The 17,772-nt window shown below is 50.0% G+C and overlaps 1 protein-coding gene across 1 annotated transcript in view; it reads left to right on the forward strand.

Annotated features, from left to right (window-relative positions):
- PPFIA4 (PTPRF interacting protein alpha 4) overlaps nt 1-17,772 on the forward strand; it is a 52,352-nt gene that overhangs the window by 6,215 nt on the left and 28,365 nt on the right. The window contains exons 2-9 of the mRNA XM_070384510.1: nt 10,281-10,684; nt 13,949-14,050; nt 14,434-14,598; nt 14,946-15,020; nt 15,207-15,296; nt 15,847-16,038; nt 16,333-16,479; nt 16,735-16,869. Coding sequence (XP_070240611.1) covers nt 10,451-10,684; nt 13,949-14,050; nt 14,434-14,598; nt 14,946-15,020; nt 15,207-15,296; nt 15,847-16,038; nt 16,333-16,479; nt 16,735-16,869 — 1,140 coding nt within the window. The 5' untranslated portion in view covers nt 10,281-10,450. The remainder of the gene's footprint in view (nt 1-10,280; nt 10,685-13,948; nt 14,051-14,433; nt 14,599-14,945; nt 15,021-15,206; nt 15,297-15,846; nt 16,039-16,332; nt 16,480-16,734; nt 16,870-17,772) is intronic.

Below are 17,772 nucleotides of genomic sequence, written 5' to 3' on the forward strand. Positions count from 1 at the left end.
TTAAATAAGCAGGGTGACAATATACAGCCTTGACATACTCCATTTCCTATTTGGAACCAATCTGTTGTTCCATGTCCAGTTCTGACTGTTGCTTCCTGATCTGCATACAGATTTCTCAAGAGGCAAGTCAGGTGCCTGGTATTCCCATCTCTTTAAGAATTTTCCACAGTTTGTTGTGATCCACACAGTCAAAGGTTTTGACATAGTCAGTAAAGCAGAAATAGATGTTTTTCTGGAACTCTCTTGCTTTTTTGATGATCCAGTGAATGTTGGCAATTTGATCTCTGGTTCCTCTGCCTTTTCTAAAACCAGCTTGAACATCTGGAAGTTCATGGTTCATGTATTGCTGAAGCCTGGCTTGGAGAATTTTGAGCATTACTTTACTAGCATGTGAGATGAGTGCAATTGTGCTGTAGTTGGAACATTCTTTGGCATTGCCTTTGTTTGGGATTGAAATGAAAACTGACCTTTTCCAGTCCTGTGGCCACTGCTGAGTTTTCCAAATTTGCTGACATATTGAGAGCAGCACTTTCACAGAATCATCTTTAAAGATTTGAAATAACTCAACTGGAATTCCATCACCTCCACTAGCTTTGTTCATAGTGATACTTCCTAAGGCCCACTTGATATCATATTCCAGGATGTCTGTCTCTAGGTGAGTGATCACACCATCATGATTATCTGGGTCATGAAGATCTTTTTTATACAGTTCTTCTGTGTATTCTTGCCACCTCTTCTTAATATCTTCTGCTTCCTTTAGGTCCATACCATTTCTATCCTTTAATGAGCCCATCTTTGCATGAAATATTCCCTTGGTATCTCTAATTTTCATGAAAAGATCTGTAGTCTTTCTCATTCTATTGTTTTTATCTATTTCTTTGCACTGATCACTGAGGAAGGCTTTCTTGTCTCTTCTTGCAATTCTTTGGAACTCTGCATTCAAATGGGTATCTTTCCTTTTCTCCTTTGCTTTTCACTTCTCTTCTTTTCACAGCTATTTGTAAGGCCTCCTCAGACAGCCATTTTGCTTTTTTGCATTTCTTTTCTATGGGGATGGTCTTGATCCCTGTCTCCTGTACAATGTCACGAACCTCTGTCCATAGTTCATCAGGCACTCTATTAGATCTAGTCCCTTAAATCTATTTCTCACTTCCACTGTATAATTGTAAGGGATTTGATTTAGGTCATATTTGGTTTGGATCATCCTGAATGGTCTAGTGGTTTTCCCTACTTTCTTCAATTTAAGTCTGAATTTGGCAATAAGGAGTTCATGATCTGAGCCACAGTCAGCTCCCGGTCTTGTTTTTGCTGACTTCATCTTTGGCTTCAAAGAATATAATCAGTCTGATTTCAGTGTTGGCCATCTGGTGATGTCCATGTGTAGAGTCTTCTCTTGTGTTGTTAGAAGAGGGTGTTTGCTATGACCAGCGCGTTCTCTTGGCAAAACTCTATTAGCCTTTGCCCTGCTTCATTCTATACTCCAAGGCCAAATATGCCTGTTACTCCAGGTGTTTCTTGACTTCATACTTTTGCATTCCAGTTCCCTGTAATGAAAAGGACATCTTTTCGGGGTGTTAGTTTTAAAAGGTCTTGTAGGTCTTCATAGAACCATTCGACTTCAGCTCTTTCAGCCTTACTGGTCAGGGCATAGACTTGGATTACCATGATATTGAATGGTTTGCCTTGGAAATGAACAGAGATCATTCTGTTGTTTTTGAGATTGCATCCAAGTACTGCATTTCGGACTCTTCTGTTGACTATGATGGCTACTCCATTTCTTGTAAGGGAGTCTTGCCCACAGTAGTAGATATAATGATCATCTGAGTTAAATTCAGCCATTCCAGTCCATTTTAGTTCTTTGATTCCTAAAATGTCGACATCCACTCTTGCCATCTCCTGTTTGACCACTTCCAATTTGCTTTGATTCATGGACCTAGCATTCCAGGTTCCTATGCAATGTTGCTCTTTACAGCATCGGACCTTGCTTCTATCACCAGTCACATCCACAACTGGGTATTGTTTTTACTTTGGCTCTATCCCTTCATTCTTTCTGGAGTTATTTCACCACTGATCTCCAGTAGCATATTGGGCACCTACCGACCTGGGGAGTTCTTCTTTCAGTATCCTATCATTTTGCCTTTTCATACTGTTCATGGGGTTCTTAAGGCAAGAATCCTGAAGTGGTTTGCAATTCCCTTCTCCAGCGGACCGCATTTTGTCAGAACTCTCCACCATGACCCGCCCGTCTTGGGTGGCCCTACATGGCATGGTTTAGTTTCAGTGAGTTAGACAAGGATGTGGTCCCTGTGATTAGATTGGCTAGTTGTCTGTGGTTGTGGTTTCAGTCTGTCTGCCCTCTGATGCCCTCTCTCAGTGTCTACCATCTTACTGGGGTTTCTCATACCTCAGACGTGGGGTATCACCTCTCAGCCGTTTCCCACTCCACCACCACGCAGCCTCGCTCACCACTGTGTGGAAGAGGATTTTCCTATGTTTGGCTTCGAGGATAGCTGCTAAGAGGAAGGTCAGGCAAGGAGTCTGGCCTGGGCTCTTCCTTCAGGAGTGAGCATTCTGGAAGACTTAGTGGGTGACTGCTGCCATATCTGATGCCCTGGGCTTGGGAGGCTAGGCAGTGAAGCTCTGATGGTTCGTAGTAAGTAGAAAGATGGGCTAAGCCTAGTTCCTTGCCTTGAACTCACACTAGGCCAGTTGTGGAGTACCCTAAAATTTTGGTCCTTGTTTGGGGCAGAGCACATGAACAAGTACAATTTTTATTCCTTCATTATTATTCTCATCCTTCCCTCCTTTCCCTCTCATACATTCTCACTGAAGTTCAAGACCACATATATACTTATACTCTCTCATGATCAGCGATATGCTTTCACGATCATGCACGCATGCAAAACTCTCACAGCAGCTGTATGCTCTTATGAACATACATACTTTCATGACTCCCAGATGCATTCTCATGATTGCACACACATGTATTTTCATGACCAGTCATGAGCCCTGACATATACTCGTGATCACACACATCCACACAGTCTCACCATTTTACATGCCCACTCATCTTCTCTCATGCACATGAACTCAGGACCCCATTCTCACGACCATACTCATATACACACACATACACACAAGCACATATCTCTTTCAATATTATACATGGACACCACAAATTCTCATGACTACACTTACACACTCTGTTGTGTGAATACACATGCCTCCCCCCACCATATTCTATTTTGTGTCTGCACATACCCCCAACCCCACACACACTTTCGTGACCACCTGCAATGCACACTTTTTATTGTGCCTACATTTCTCTGGGCAGTTCTGTGCGCTCTGGATCTTTCACACCCCAGCGTCTGACAGTACTCCCTTCTGATGTTCCTTATTACCCCTGGACAGTTGTTTTCTGCTATGTGGTAGCTCCCTACTTCTTTACTGACTGAGCCACCAGGGTGGACTGAGGACATATATGCGTTAATCAGTGGCTCTGATTAGCAGAAGATGGTTGGGGTTGCTGTACTTATGATGTAAATTCAGCCGAAGCCAGGTGCTATGTTCAGTGGTGCAGCCTATCTTAACTTTTGTAAATAAATTATCTCTATTAGACATTTGGGGTTTCCCTGGTGACCCAGTCAGTAAAGAATCCAACTGCAATGCAAAGAATTGAATGCCAGTTCAATCCCTGGGTCAGGAAGATCCGCTGGAGAAGAAAATGGCAACCCACTCTAGTATTCTTGCATGGGAAATCCCATGGACAGAGAAGTGTGGTGGGTTATTGTCCTTGGGATCGCAAAGAGTCAGACATGATTGAGCAACTAAAGCACCACCGTTAGACCTTTAGAGTGTGGCCCCCAGTGTGTCCTGTGTAGCCTTCCCAGGTCCTGTTCTATTGCACTGATGTGCTGCCTCTTTGAGAGAATGTGTGTTTATTTTAGCAGAGGTCTCTGTAGACAATACTTACCAGAGATCTTCTAACCTCTTGTTAGACTTGGAACCCTTTGATACAAATGAAACCTTAATCCGAAATCCAGTAAAATTCACAGATTTGGAGTTGATGAGATTAAAAAAAGAAAAGAGAGTTCAGAGCCCTTTGCATTTGTCTTACCTCTTTCCTCTTTTTTTTTTTTTTTTTTTCTCATGCCAGGCTGCCCTGAAGGTACTCTATGAAAAAGCCCAGTTTGCAAACACCTGGCTTAATTTAAATGGATAGCTGTGATGGCTGTAACTGTGGTTACTTTAGAAGTGGGCTGTTTTGGAAGATGTACAGAGACCTGCAGGCCTCTTTTCTGCCCCAGCCTCTGCCGTTAGTACCCCCTGGGTGGTGACAGTGAGAGTGACCAAGTGGTTCGACATGCCTGGGGCAGTGGCATTTTATATCTGAGTCCTGGTGCCTGAATTCACTGTCCTGATTTGGACAGCAAGTTCTTTGCTTACCCAAATGATAGGCCATGTCTTAGTAAGAGGTGGCTTATAATTCACTCCTGTGGAGCAGCTGGAGAGATGGGCTTCACAGGTATGGGCCCAGGGGAACCTGTCAGATAGAGCAGTCTCTTCCTGTGTCAGCTGACTATGCCAGCATTCAGAAGTTGAGTGTCTTAAGCTGGCAGTCAGTGCTAACCTGTGCTTGAGTAGCATTTTATACTTCTCAGAACAGTTTCATGTCTCTTAACTCCTTAGACCCTCATGACAACCTGTGAGATCACTAGATCATGTTACATGTTATGACTTTTATTTCCCAGATTTGGGAACCTGAAGCTCAGAGAGAGGAAGTCTCATTGCTGGCCCTTTAGAGACCCAGAGAACTGGATGCTTTTGAAGGGATTTGTGGCCAGCAGTGAGAAAGTATCAATAAAGCTTTTCCAAAAGTTTTTTCCTCTGGGAACGCTTCCTCTAGCTAATACAGATTTTTAGTTTTCTTACTGTATTTGGAGCGGGCTCAGCCTCAAGATGCTTCAGGAGCCTGAAATGCTAGGAATTAATACTTACTGAGTGTTTGATGGACACTGATGTCAGCACTTTGTGTATGTTATTGAACTCTAGTAATTCTCACATCTGCTATCTAAAGTGAATATTATTATCATCCCCATTTCACAGATGGAGAACCAAGGCTCAGAGAGATTAGGTATCTTTCCAGAGTCACATGAGTGGTTAGTGGAGGAGCCAGTCCATCAACTTGCTCCAGAGTCTGCCTTTTAAGGCAGGAATGGCCCCCATCTTGCTGTGAAGAAGTTTTAATTTTTTAGAGGGCAAGATAAGTTTTTTCTATTTTGAACTCCCCTTCTTTAAAGTGGGTCAGGGATGGACTTCCTAGAATGACTCTGTCACATGTATCCACTCAACTCTGTGTATGTCAGGCCCATGGTAAGTGTTGGAGAGTCCAAAGATAATTAGGTCATGGTTCTCACTCAAGAGTCTTCAGTTGAGTTGGTGTGCCACAAATAGAAGAAAAAGCTGTTCTGGGTCAGTAGAAGGGGCAATCTTATGTGTGGAGGGAATCAGAAAGGTTCCGTGGGGGAAGTGGTGCTTAAGAAGAGCTTAAGGGTGATCAGAAGTTCCTTAGATTAATATGGAAAGGAGACTAAGGCAGGCTGGATAAGGTGCTAGAAGCTCGTGAACAATAGGTGGATTCTGGGAGCTTGATGGTGAGCAGAGACAAGGAGTAGCAGGGAAAGGGGGCTTGGTGGGGCTTTGGAGAGGGGGCTGAGTGGGGGCAAGTCTTCTTGGGGTTTTGAGCTGGATCAGAAGAGGAACAAGGGGAGAGGATGGACTTCTGCATGAGAGGGAAAGAGAGGTGGGGAGCTGGACTACGTTCCACTGAGAGGATGGTGTCTGAAAGCCCCAGAGGGAGGAGGCTGAGGGCTCGGAAGAATGTCTGCTTTTGTAGTTCCTGTAGGAATAGGGAATATGGAGTGGTGTGGGAAACTCAGGCAGTCTCCTTACAGCTCAGTATAGAGCCAGCCAGAGGTAGGGGGAGAGGTTTGCTTAGGTGGTGGGTGAGGCTCTGTAGACAGGTCACTTCCAGTGGGGACGTGGCTGCCTCGTGACCATGGTGCCCGCTGTGCAGAGGCCTTCGCTCGGGCTAGAGGAGGGTTGGTGGAGGAGGGCTGAGGCAAGTGAACCCTTAGGCTCCCGTCTCCTGGATAAGGGTGAAAGGGGCTGGGGCCCAAGTGCCTTGGCTTCTTGGAAGAAACAGGATGCCTGAAGGAGTCGTGTCCACTCCCCTCTCCTCCATCCTCTACTCCTCTTTGGAGTCAGACAGACTGGAATTGAATCCTAGCTCTTTTTATTACTAGCCACATAGACTTGATTGCATGACTTGTCTCAATTCTCAAATCTGTGAAATGAGAAGAACTGTGTCTTCTTTGCAAGGAACTGGAGAATTAAAGTTACTATGTGTCAACCGATGCCACAATGTCTAGCACATGGTAAATTCTGAATAAATCATAGCTGCTTTCATAATTGTTACTGTTTTCCTAGATGACTCTCCCCCATTTCCTCAGGTCTTCACTCTTCCTCCAATTGGGTGGTATCTGACCTTCCTTTTTTAGCTCTTTACTCTGAGGTAAAGGGGCTCTCACCTTGAAGCTCCCCTTTTGCCTGGCTCTTGGCCCACTTACACTTGGGCACAGCTCCTGGAAGCTTTGCCCTGGCCCTTGGGTCTCTATGGAAGCCAATAGCTTTGTCCTTGCTGAGCTGTCTTACCATGGTGGGGCCTGCCATCTGGTAGGGCGGTGGGAAGCCAGTCTGTGTATGTGTGTGTGGTCACCCAGAGCATCACATCCAAGCGCCCATCCCTCCTGTTTGTTAGGAAAAGATGGGGGTGATTATTAGGGAGCCAGAGAGGTTTCAGAGTCTGCCTCTCCTGTATTCATAAGCGCAGAGGCCTGGTTTTCATCTGACCCTCCCTCTTCACACACACACATCAGCTTGGTTGGGGGCACTCCTCTGTTGTGTCACAGCCTGCCGACACTCCTCACCGCCACAGCTCCTCATATATGTCTGCTTTAGGGGCTGGTGGCTTTTGATCTGTGAGTGTTACTTAGAAATTGTGCAGGAGTTGAGGCTTCTGCTAGGTTGAGATGATAACTGCACTATTTAAAGGTGGCGATGGAACCAGAAAGAGCCAGTTGTCCCGATAGGGCTGTTCTCGAGCCCCCGTCTGCTCACCACACTAGTGAAGTTTGTGGGGGCAGCCGTAGGAAGTCCTGGACAGTCATCTCAGAGGCATCCGCCTGCCATGCACCTCTGGGCGCATCTTCAGCCTGCTCTGTGGGATGCCATTTCACTAGGGGGAGTGGAGTGGCTACCTGGCTCTTGGATTGGAAGGAGCCTGGGGAAGCGATGATGGTACCAAAGTCAGCTTCTCAGTTGCCAGGATGACTGGGAGGATTTCGGTAGGCCAAATCAGACCAAATGTCCAGCACATCACTGTGGGCAGCCTGAGATCCTATGTTCCCTTCCTGAGAACTTCTCAACCCCTTTCCTAGAAGGAACCATTAAAAACTCCACCCACAGGCCCACCTTTGCCCACTACTAACATAATTCAAATTCCCCTACAATCATGGGATGCTTTCTGCTTTCCCAGGCTCTTTATCTATGGTGTCATCCCCCTGAGATGGACTGAATAAGGGTCGTGGGTTCTGTCTTACAGCAGAGGTCTCAGTAAGTCAAGACAAACCCAGGATCACTCAGCTAGTCTGTGACAGAACTGCGGCTCAGGGCTCCAGAGTCCTAGCTCTGGGCTCCTTCCTGTGCGTTATGCTGTGGGCTGCCTGAGCTCTGCTGGACTCAGTCCCTGTGCTCCTGAGCACAGTGCTCTTTTCCAAAGCACAGCCTTTGCCACAGGGGCCCCTTCCCCAGACTGATCTTCTCTTTGGCTTCACACTTCTTCTTCGGGTGGGGGCAGGAGAGTGGGAAGAGATTGGGCATGGCTGTTGATGAGCTTAGAGAGATATGGTGGGGCCACTAACCACTAGACGCTCAGCCATGTCCGACTCTTTGTGACCCCATGGACTATAGCCTACCAGGCTTCTCAGTCCATGGGATTTTCCAGGCAAGAGTACTGGAGTGCGTTGCCATTTCCTTCTCCAGGGGATCTTCCCAACCCAGGGATCGAACCCAGGTCTCCTGCATTATACACAGACACTTTACCCTCTGAGCCACCAGGGAAGCCAGTGGCCTTTAAATCTCACAGAGTGGAGTGTTTCAGGTGAGGAGGGTGAGCGAGTCCGAGCAATTGCTGTCATTAGCATTAGTGAGACCACTGCTCTGGCAGGACTGGGGCAGTAGCTCCTCCTGTCTGCTCTGCTCCCAGCTACTCTGTGGAGCAGGGATATTGGGGTAACGTAGGGTGCAGACCAGGGTGCTACTTTTCACCTCGTGGGATCCCACCTTTTACAGTGGCTATCCAGTTTGGAGAAGGGCTCCCTGGGTCAGATTTTGTTTCCATTTTCTGTGTCTGGGAACATGTGTATGTCCTAAGGCTCCAAATCCTTTGTCTGCCAGTATACATACATATGTGGGCATATGTGTGCATATATGGGCACACCCACATGCTGCCTGAACTATTGGGTCCTCTGGGAATGGCCGTGGCTGTGGACTTGGGAGTTCTCTAGTTAGTGCTCTGACTTTTATCTCATCTGGGCCCATGTTTCTCCCCTGCATCACTTTTTCTGTCCCCCATTCCTGGGGGCTGGGGAGGGTAAGGGTGATTCAGGTAGAGGCTTGGCCCTTTTTTGGTTCTCCTGCTAGGTTCAGCCCTGCCACAGGGTGTCTGACTTCCTGTGTCTGACTTTTCACTTCACACTGGGTCCAGATGCTGCCTGTCCTCTCCCTGACTCTCCCAGTCTGCCACCAGAGGGTTAGACAAGAAGCTGTCTCTGAGTTTCCCAGATGTAGAAGGGGTAAGGAAGGAAGGAAAGCACCATTTATGAGGTTTCTGTGAGTCCTTATCACCGCACTGGCTGTTTCACATCCCATCGGTCCTAGAACAGGAGCTTTGAAGACAGCTTCCTCTGAAAACTGATTAGGTGGTAGCCTTCCAGCAGTGAGCAGGGAGACCAAAAGCTGATGGCAGGTGGAAATCCCCAGCTGTTGGCCGCCTTCCTCAGTTCCCTTTCCTTTGCTCTGACCGCTGGGCATCCCTGTGCAAAACTCAAGGTGTTCCTGCCAGGCTGTGCACGTGTTAACCACCCTAGCCGGTGGCTTCTGACAGTGCTAGCATTGGTCAATGACTTGGAGGGAAAAGATTCCCAGACATGAGCAGAGGCCCGCCTTGGAAGCCCTGCCCTAGGAGGGTAACCCTCCCCACTCCCCGTCACCGATCCTTCACTTCATTCAGTCCCTGCTCCAGCCCATAGGAGGCAATTCATGAGTTCAGAGTGGAAGCCTACTGTCTGCCAGGGTTCAGGAGGAGGGGATGACTTGATCCAGAGACTTCCCTGAATGATGGGCATGGAGCAGATCAGGGTTCTCTGCCTGCCCCATTGTCCAGCCTGGGCCTTGCCAGGTAGCCATGTTGTACCAGGGGTCAGGGTAAGAGCTACTCTGTCCCTGTTTCCTGTGACCCCAGCAGTCTATTCTGTATGGGACTCATATCCACTAAGAACTCTTTAACCCCTTCTGTACTCACCCTGGCCTGAACGTGGAGAAGAAACCTATGGTGGGGTAGGGACCCTGTTTCTCCCCCTCCCACTTGCACCGCCCCACTTGGGAGGACTCTGGCCGCTTTCTGGCTGCTCTCTTGCCACTTACTGAATCATTTCTATATTTGGCCAGCAAGCCATGTGGGTCAGGAGCCACTCCACTGCGGCTGCCCTTCTGACAGCTGGGGGTGGAGAAAGCTGGCAGCAGAAGCTGCAGCAGCAGGCATGTGCATTTCTAGGGAGAACTAAGGAAGGCACCATCTGAGTGAGAAAACCCGGAGGAGGGGCCTGCCCAGCTCCTCCCCCACGCCCCCACATTCTGCTCCAGGTTCCTGCGTTCTCTGCCCTCACCCATGCCTCCTCCTCTGCCCTTCTCTGCTCAGCTGCTTCTCACAGTAGTCTCTTCTCCAACAGACCACGGCCCTCCAGAAACGATGGTTGTCAGTGGACCCAGCTGGGACTCTGCCAGGCTGCAGTGCTCAGTCTAAGAGAAGGGTCCTCTCTGAGCCCTACTTGCTCCGCCTGTCATGGCCACACTCGGCTGCTTCCTCCTTGTCTGGGGACACAGGGTACCCAGCCCCAGCCCAGAGAGCTTAAACCAGGCCCTCTCACTCCGTTTCACAGGGGCACTCTGGGCACCAGGCCCCTTTCAGACTGAGACCAACTGATGCCATGGAGAAGCCCCTGCCCACCTCTTCACTCACCTGGTACTGCCCACTGTGAGACCTTTTCACTGAGACCCCCGGAGGTGCCAACCCTGTGAGCCACTCCCCTGTCCCCTGCCCACCCCCACCATGTGTGAAGTGATGCCCACAATCAACGAGGGAGACCCCCTGGGGCCTCCCCATGGAGCCGATGCTGACGCCAACTTTGAGCAGCTGATGGTGAACATGCTGGATGAGCGGGAGAAGTTGCTAGAGTCCCTTCGGGAGAGTCAGGAGACTTTGCTGGCGACACAGAGCCGGCTCCAGGATGCCCTGCATGAGCGAGACCAGCTCCAGCGCCACCTTAACTCTGCCCTCCCCCAGGTAAGGCCTGCCCGTCAGCATTTCTCTCCTCCCCTTCCCCTCACCCAGCCCAGCAGAGCCACACCTTCTGAGCCCTCAGCTCTGCATCTGTGAGCATCTCAACAGATGGAACTCACAGAGCATTTCCTCTCCTTTGCCTTGTTTCATAAAACCTTTCCCTGTTTCTCCCAAGCGCCTCAGGCTGAAACTGGCTTCACCTGGAGAAAAGGATGGCCTTTGATGCAGGAAAGCCCCGCCTTAGTGGCCAGCTGCAGTGAGCCCAGGCAGCCAGCAGGTGGCAGCCGGTACTGGGCAGGACGCTTCCCCTTGGCTGCTCTTCACCAGGGTCTGTTCTTGGAAGTGGTGGGTGGGAACCACAGAGAGCGAAGATGGGAGAAGCTTTAGAGACAATCTAGTTCATCTCTCTTTGCATGGATGAGAGAAACAAGAGGCATCCCGTGGACAATTATAGACAGAATTGTGACACTTCTCTTATTCTCCTCCGTCAACACAACTAGTAGCGATTATAGTCACCCTTTATGGCATCTTCTGTATGCTGAGCACTTTGCATGGGGTTTCCCTGACAGAATTCTCACAACTGTGAATTTGGTGCTATTATCACCATCACCTCTATTATACAAAGGATGAAATTCAACCTTGAGGAGACTGGTGAATTGCTTCTGACCGCCCTGCCGGTAGAGGAGCTGCCGGGGTGGAGGAGGAGGCAGCCCTGAGGAGCTGGAGTGCTCCTCTGCCCCTTGCATGTGGGGAGAAGGGCCAGAGCGGGCAAGGTTCCTGCCCAGGCTTCAGAAGTGTCCGCAGGGCAGAGTATTATGATGCTTTCTAGATGAGAATATGGAGCCCTGGTGAGGAACTGGGGTGAGAGGTGGGCCCATCCTACGCCCACTGTGTTTGGAGCCCTGAGCAAGCCCTGGGATGAAGGAACCACCTGCCTCTAGGGAGCTCATACACTAAAAAGGAAATAGACAAGAACCCAAACGACAGGAAGAGTGTGGAGGAATAGAAGAGGGGCTCCAGAGGACTGTTAAAATCATATCAATGAGTAAAATAGGGGCCAGATCATTGATCCTCATGGCAGCCCTTGAGGGACGACTGTATCTTTCGGATTAGACGTTTAAAGAGGTTCGACATTTTGCCCAAGATCACAAATGGGCAGAGCTGAGAACTGATCTTAATTCTGCTCTGGGAGCTTCACAAAGGCAGGGATTATGTCTATCTTGTTACTGTGTCTCCAGTGACCAACCAGGAGCTGGTACATGGTCAGCACTCCCAGAATTTTGTTCCAGTTTTCAGTGGAAGGAAAAAGCCTTCCACTAGGAAGACCCCAAGGAAGTGTGTCCTTTGCGATGGACTTTGAAAAATCAGGTGTTGGCAGAGGATTGGGAAGGAGGGAGAGGGAGCCCACTGAGCAAAGGTGTGGACTTTACTAGTGATTGAGAACAGCAGGTTACTCAGGTTAACTGGGTCTTAGGGTGTTTGGAAAGGAACTGTGAGAGAGAAGCTGGAACCAGCGTAAGAAGTTGGTATTTAATGGTGAAGACAACATTGCTTTGGGAGATTACCCTGGCAACAGTGTGTCAGATGGTAAGAGCTGGGGAGGGAAGTAGGAGGCACACTGCGGTGGGAAGACTAGGCAGTGACTGAGCCTGGATAAAGTAGGAGAGCTGATAGTGCCAAGTTAGGGGCTGGGGGCATGCCGTCAAGTGTTCAGGTGTGTGTGTGGGGGGGAGAATGTGTGCATGCACACGTGTGTGAGCTGGATAGCGAAGCTGCATGAGGCCAGGCCTGGCCTCCGGGATGGGAGCTGCTTGACTGCTGTTGCCCGTGGCTTTGAGAGAAAGGCAGGAATCATGAGCAGGGTCCGCGTCCGAGGCTTCTTAGGCTCTGGCATCTCTCTGTGCCCCTTGTCTCTTCCCTGTGTCTCTTGTCCCCTTGGCCTGATATGGAATGATGAAAGGTGATTGCTTTGAATTTCTTCCTTCAGTAGTGATTCTGTGCTGTGTGAGAGAGACTGCAGGTTGGGATGGGACTGTAGCCACTATTCAGTCACTCCCAGACCCTGAGCATCCACAGAGTTTGGACCCCTTAACTAAACACCTTTCTGGAATTAGTTGATGTCTAAGTATAAACAGATATGATAGGCCTGGGTCTTTGGGGCCAGCCTCTCACCCTCTGTTCTTGGCCTCATGGATGAGAGTGGGCTGGAAATGTCTCTCAGAGTGTCTGGGCCTATCATTGTGGGAAAAGACCCCTCAAAGGGATACTTTATACATGGGCATTCGACAAAGCCAGGACAAATGCCCTGGCATCAGGCCCCAGGATGGCGTGAGCTGGGATCCTAGAAGCCAGAGCTGAAGCCACATGGCTGATTCAGCAGATCTGTACACTCTTGTTTCTATGCAGGGTGGCCCTTCAGTCATCTCATTTTTTTTGCTACCTGAAACTTGCAAAACTCTGGGAAGGGAGTAGAAAAGAGCTCTCCAGAACACTCACTTCAAAGCCCCCTTCTCTTCCTTCTTTAATATCCATCAATCTCTGTTTGGACCTTACTAACAGCAAACCAGAAGTGAAACTCACCTCCACCCGCTTCTACAGGGAAATGTCACTGGATTGTTGGAGAAACAAATGCAAAATGGGAGGGGGGAGCATAATCAGATTATATTGGTGGCTGCAGGAGGAAGGAATCACAGAGCACACTTGGTGACTTTCTCACTGTCATATCCAACTGTGTTCCCTTGCATGTACGTGGAATGCTTCTCCCCTCTGGAGAAACATATGCTAATAGTATGGATGGGTAGGGCTTCCCTGTGGCTCAGCTGGTGAAGAATTCACTGGCAATGCAGGAGACCCCAGTTCGATTCCTGGGTCAGGAAGATGCCCTGGAGAAGGGCTAGGCTACCCACTCTAGTATTCTTGGGCTTCCCTGGTGGCTCAGGCAGGAAAGAATCCACCTGCAATGTGGGAGACCTGGTTTTGATCCCTGGTTTGGGAAGATCCCCTGGAGGAGGGCATGGCAACCCTCTCCAGTTTTCTTGCCTGGAGAATCCCCATAGACAGAGGAGCCTGGCGGGCTACAGTCCATGGGGTCTCAGAGTCAAACACAACTGAGAGACTAAGCACATGTAGATGGGTAGGGATTTTTCTGGGGACAGTTGGTGGAAGTAGGGGACAAGTGACAGGATCCCACCACTCACGGACTTGGGCATGCAGGATACTGTGTAAGTGGTGGATCCTTAAGCACTGAGGGGCCTTGGGGATTTACAGGAATTTACCACCTTAACCCGGGAGCTGAGTATGTGTCGAGAGCAGCTTCTAGAGAGGGAGGAAGAGATATCAGAGCTGAAAGCAGAGCGGAATAACACGAGGGTAAGTGGGGTGACCTGGTGTGTGTTTGTGCTTTGGGGGGTGGGGAGTATGACCGAGGGAGCAGGCATGGCCAGCACATCCAGCCCCATACTCACCTCCTCTTGCCTTGTCTTCTGGGATGATAGTCAGTGTGTTCAACCATCAGTCCTAGGTGTTTCACCTCTAGCTGGGGGATCATGGGAAAGTCAGGGTCTTGAGAGAGAGGCTGGGACAGGTCTGAAGTTGGGGCAGTGCCCGTTTACCCACATGGGAGTGTCTCCGCATTCCAACAGCAGTACACACGGCAGGACTTGGGCTTGCTGGGGGTTTGTGTGGACCGTGCTTATAGCCCCCGAGGTGTAGGCTCACAGTCCTCCCTTGCACCCTCGCCTTCTCTCTGCCAGTTGCTTCTGGAACATCTGGAGTGCCTGGTGTCCCGCCATGAGCGGTCACTGAGGATGACTGTGGTGAAGCGTCAGGCTCAGTCACCATCAGGAGTTTCCAGTGAGGTGGAGGTGCTGAAGGCTCTCAAGTCACTGTTTGAGCACCACAAGGCCCTGGATGAGAAGGTACCTAGGCTAGCCGACAGCCTGCATCCACCCCCAATGCAACCATGGATACAATACAATACGGTCCAGTCCACCCCCAGTCTCTTCCCTGGAGCCTCCATGCATCCCTTCTCTGAGATTTGTGTATCCTCTGTTTAGGGAAAACTGCCTTCTAGCTTCCTAACTGGCTTACTCCTACCGTTAGTCCAATTTCCAGGTCCTTCTATTAGGTGCCCTCTCAGAAATTTGCCTTTTGGTAGGTCTTTCTCTTTGCCTCATGCTCAGTGATGATAGACCAAGCCCAGGCTTCTCCAGCTCAAGTCCAGAGGGTCCCTGTTTCTTTCTCCATCTCCCCTTTCCTTGGGCAGGTGCGAGAGCGGCTCCGGGCGGCCCTCGAGAGAGTGACGACTTTGGAGGAACAGCTGGCGTGTGCCCACCAGCAGGTAAGCTACTTTCCCTCTTTTCATCTGGAAGCCATGGCTGGGTTACACCTGTTCCCAACTCTGGTCCTCATCAGACTTTTCCCTCCTGTCTTAGCTGGAGATTGTTAGCTAACATGAGGCATCTCTCTCTGGGAGGTGGGGGATTTGGAAGGTCTAGAAGGTTCTCTTCTCTTTGACTCCCTGAAGGTGTCTTCCCTACAGCAGGGGTCAGGGGTTCGGGATGGAGTGGCCGAAGAGGAGGGGACTGTGGAGCTGGGACCAAAAGGCCTGTGGAAGGTGGGTCACGGGGAGCTGCACAGAGGGGGCACGTCTTACCCCAGATGGGGTGTGGGCCCTGCCCAGCTTTCATGCAGTAGAGCGACTGCTTGAATTAAATTTGGAGCTTTCTCCAAGGTTATCATCTCTCTTTCCTTCTTCCCCTTACCCCATCTGCAAAGAAATCTGCAGGTTTTTCTTTTAGTGCCCAGTATGTACACTGGTAAGCATGTAACTGAATTGTTAGGAGCCATCTATCTAAGAGATCACTTCTCTTTCTGAGCCTCTGTTCCCCTAGTCATGGCCCTCTCTAGGTTACAAGAGACTGAAATAGCAGGTAAAACTAGAAATGATTGCTTTTCAAGAGAGACACAGGAGAGTGAGGGTGTTTGATTGTTGTTTGGCGTGAGGTCCTAGAGCTCAGAGGACGAAGGGTGTTCCTGGGACATGTGCTCTGGAGCTGGGGCAGAGCTGTGGCCTGCTCTGGATGTGCTGTCCTTCTGCCCCTCTCCCCGGGGCAGGGCAGGGAGGGGGTGCCTGACAGCTAACTGAGAGCTCCATGTCTCTGGAGGAGGACGCAGGCCAGGTTGAGGAGCTGCAGGAGCTTCTGGAGAAGCAGAACTTTGAGTTGAGCCAGACCCGGGAGCGACTGGTCACCCTGACAGCAACTGTGGCTGAACTGGAGGAGGACCTGGGCACAGCCCGCCGGGACCTCATCAAGTCTGAGGAACTGAGCAGCAAACACCAGAGGGACCTCCGGGAAGTGAGCAGGGGCCTGGGCCTGACACTGTCTTTCTGGGTGCGGGCCTTTGGCACTTAGGAAGGCAGCTGTTGGATGTCCTGGGTATTGAGGGAGGGCCAAGTGAGGGCTGAGGAGTGTAAGACTGAATGCTCAGGGGGTCCGGTGTGGGGAGGAGTGGTGGAAGGGATGGGTCAGGATCAGAAGCTGGTAGGGGAGTGTGGCGGAGACACAGCCATTCTAGTGCGTAGGCACAGACAGAGTGGGGGCAGGAAGAAGCTGATGCCCTTCTCTGGCACCCTGTCCTCTCCTGCTCAGGCTCTAGCCCAGAAGGAGGACATGGAGGAGCGGATCACCACCCTGGAGAAGCGCTACCTGGCTGCTCAGCGTGAGGCTACATCAATCCATGACCTCAATGACAAACTGGAGAACGAGCTGGCCAATAGGGAATCCTTGCATCGCCAGGTAACTCCTGCATTTGGGGTTTGGGGGCATTGTACTCGAACCTGGAGGTCCTGATGATCATGCTTGACCCTCCCCTTGGTGGCCCAAGAGCCACTGAAGTACAGCAGGCCACCTTGGGAGAGGGAAGTCAGGTGTCTTTGGGTATCCTGGAATGAAGATGATCCCTGGCCTGTCACCTGCTCTCTCTTGAAGCTAGGGGTAGGGGACGCTTCAGTGCTCCTTCTTGACTCTCCTTCCCACCCCTCACTCTGCTAGTGTGAGGAGAAAGCCCGATATCTGCAGGAGCTACTGGAGGTAGCCGAGCAGAAACTTCAGCAGACGATGCGCAAAGCCGAGACGCTGCCAGAGGTGGAGGCTGAGCTGGCCCAAAGAGTTGCGGCCCTCACTAAGGCAAGTGGACACCGGCCTGGGAATCTGCCTCTGACTGCTGCTGCTTGAGCTCTCCTGGAGCCAGGCAGTAGGTGGAGACAGTGGGAGGTGTGATCGGCTGGGGCCAGGAAGCTGCTGCTCATTGCATGGCTCCAAGAAGCACACTTTCTTGTCTGTCAGATGGAAGAGTAACCCCTGCCCTTATCACTCCACAGGGGTGTGAGCCTCATGAGGGTGAGTGTAAGAGTACTTTAAGAAGTAGAAAAACTGCGCCAATGCAAAGTATTTTTATTATTATTTATACCATTGTGATTAATAGTAATACTGCCTTTTGGGGGAATCTGAAGTGGAAAAAAATAGGACTTTGATTTCTGGAAAAGTGAAATTTGAGAGGAGATATGATCAGAGTTTATACATCTCTCAAGGGGCTGGGAGTTTAGGCAAAGCATTTCATTTTTTGTCAGATTGAAGCATTCTAGATCTTGGGACCACCTCTGGCTGTTTGAAGGCTGCAACTTTTGCACAAATGAAAGGGAATATAATTTTACCCAAAGGATAATTAACTTTATGGAGGTGTATGGCTAAAAACAGCCTAGGTCTGGAAGAGCTGTGTAAATGCATGGATATGCGGTGGCTTAATCAGGAGAATTTAGGAGTGTTTACAGTGGGAAAGACTTTTCAGGGGTGCCCCATGTGGGATCACCGTAGCTACCGCCTCAAGCAGTGAAGAGAAGGAAACCAATATTTAGTAAGCATCAGACCCTAGACCTCTGGAGGTGAGAGGCTGGCCATTGTGCCAGTGTGGCAGCTTGGGAGCTCTGCAGATGGAGCCTCCAGCCTGGCTGTGCCTCATACACGCAGGACCAGATTTACTTCTGCCACTGACTGGCTCTGTGACCTGGGAAAAGTCACTCCCTCCATAAT

Source organism: Bos mutus, chromosome 16 (genome assembly GCF_027580195.1).
Source record: "Bos mutus isolate GX-2022 chromosome 16, NWIPB_WYAK_1.1, whole genome shotgun sequence".
Lineage (NCBI taxonomy): Eukaryota > Metazoa > Chordata > Mammalia > Artiodactyla > Bovidae > Bos > Bos mutus.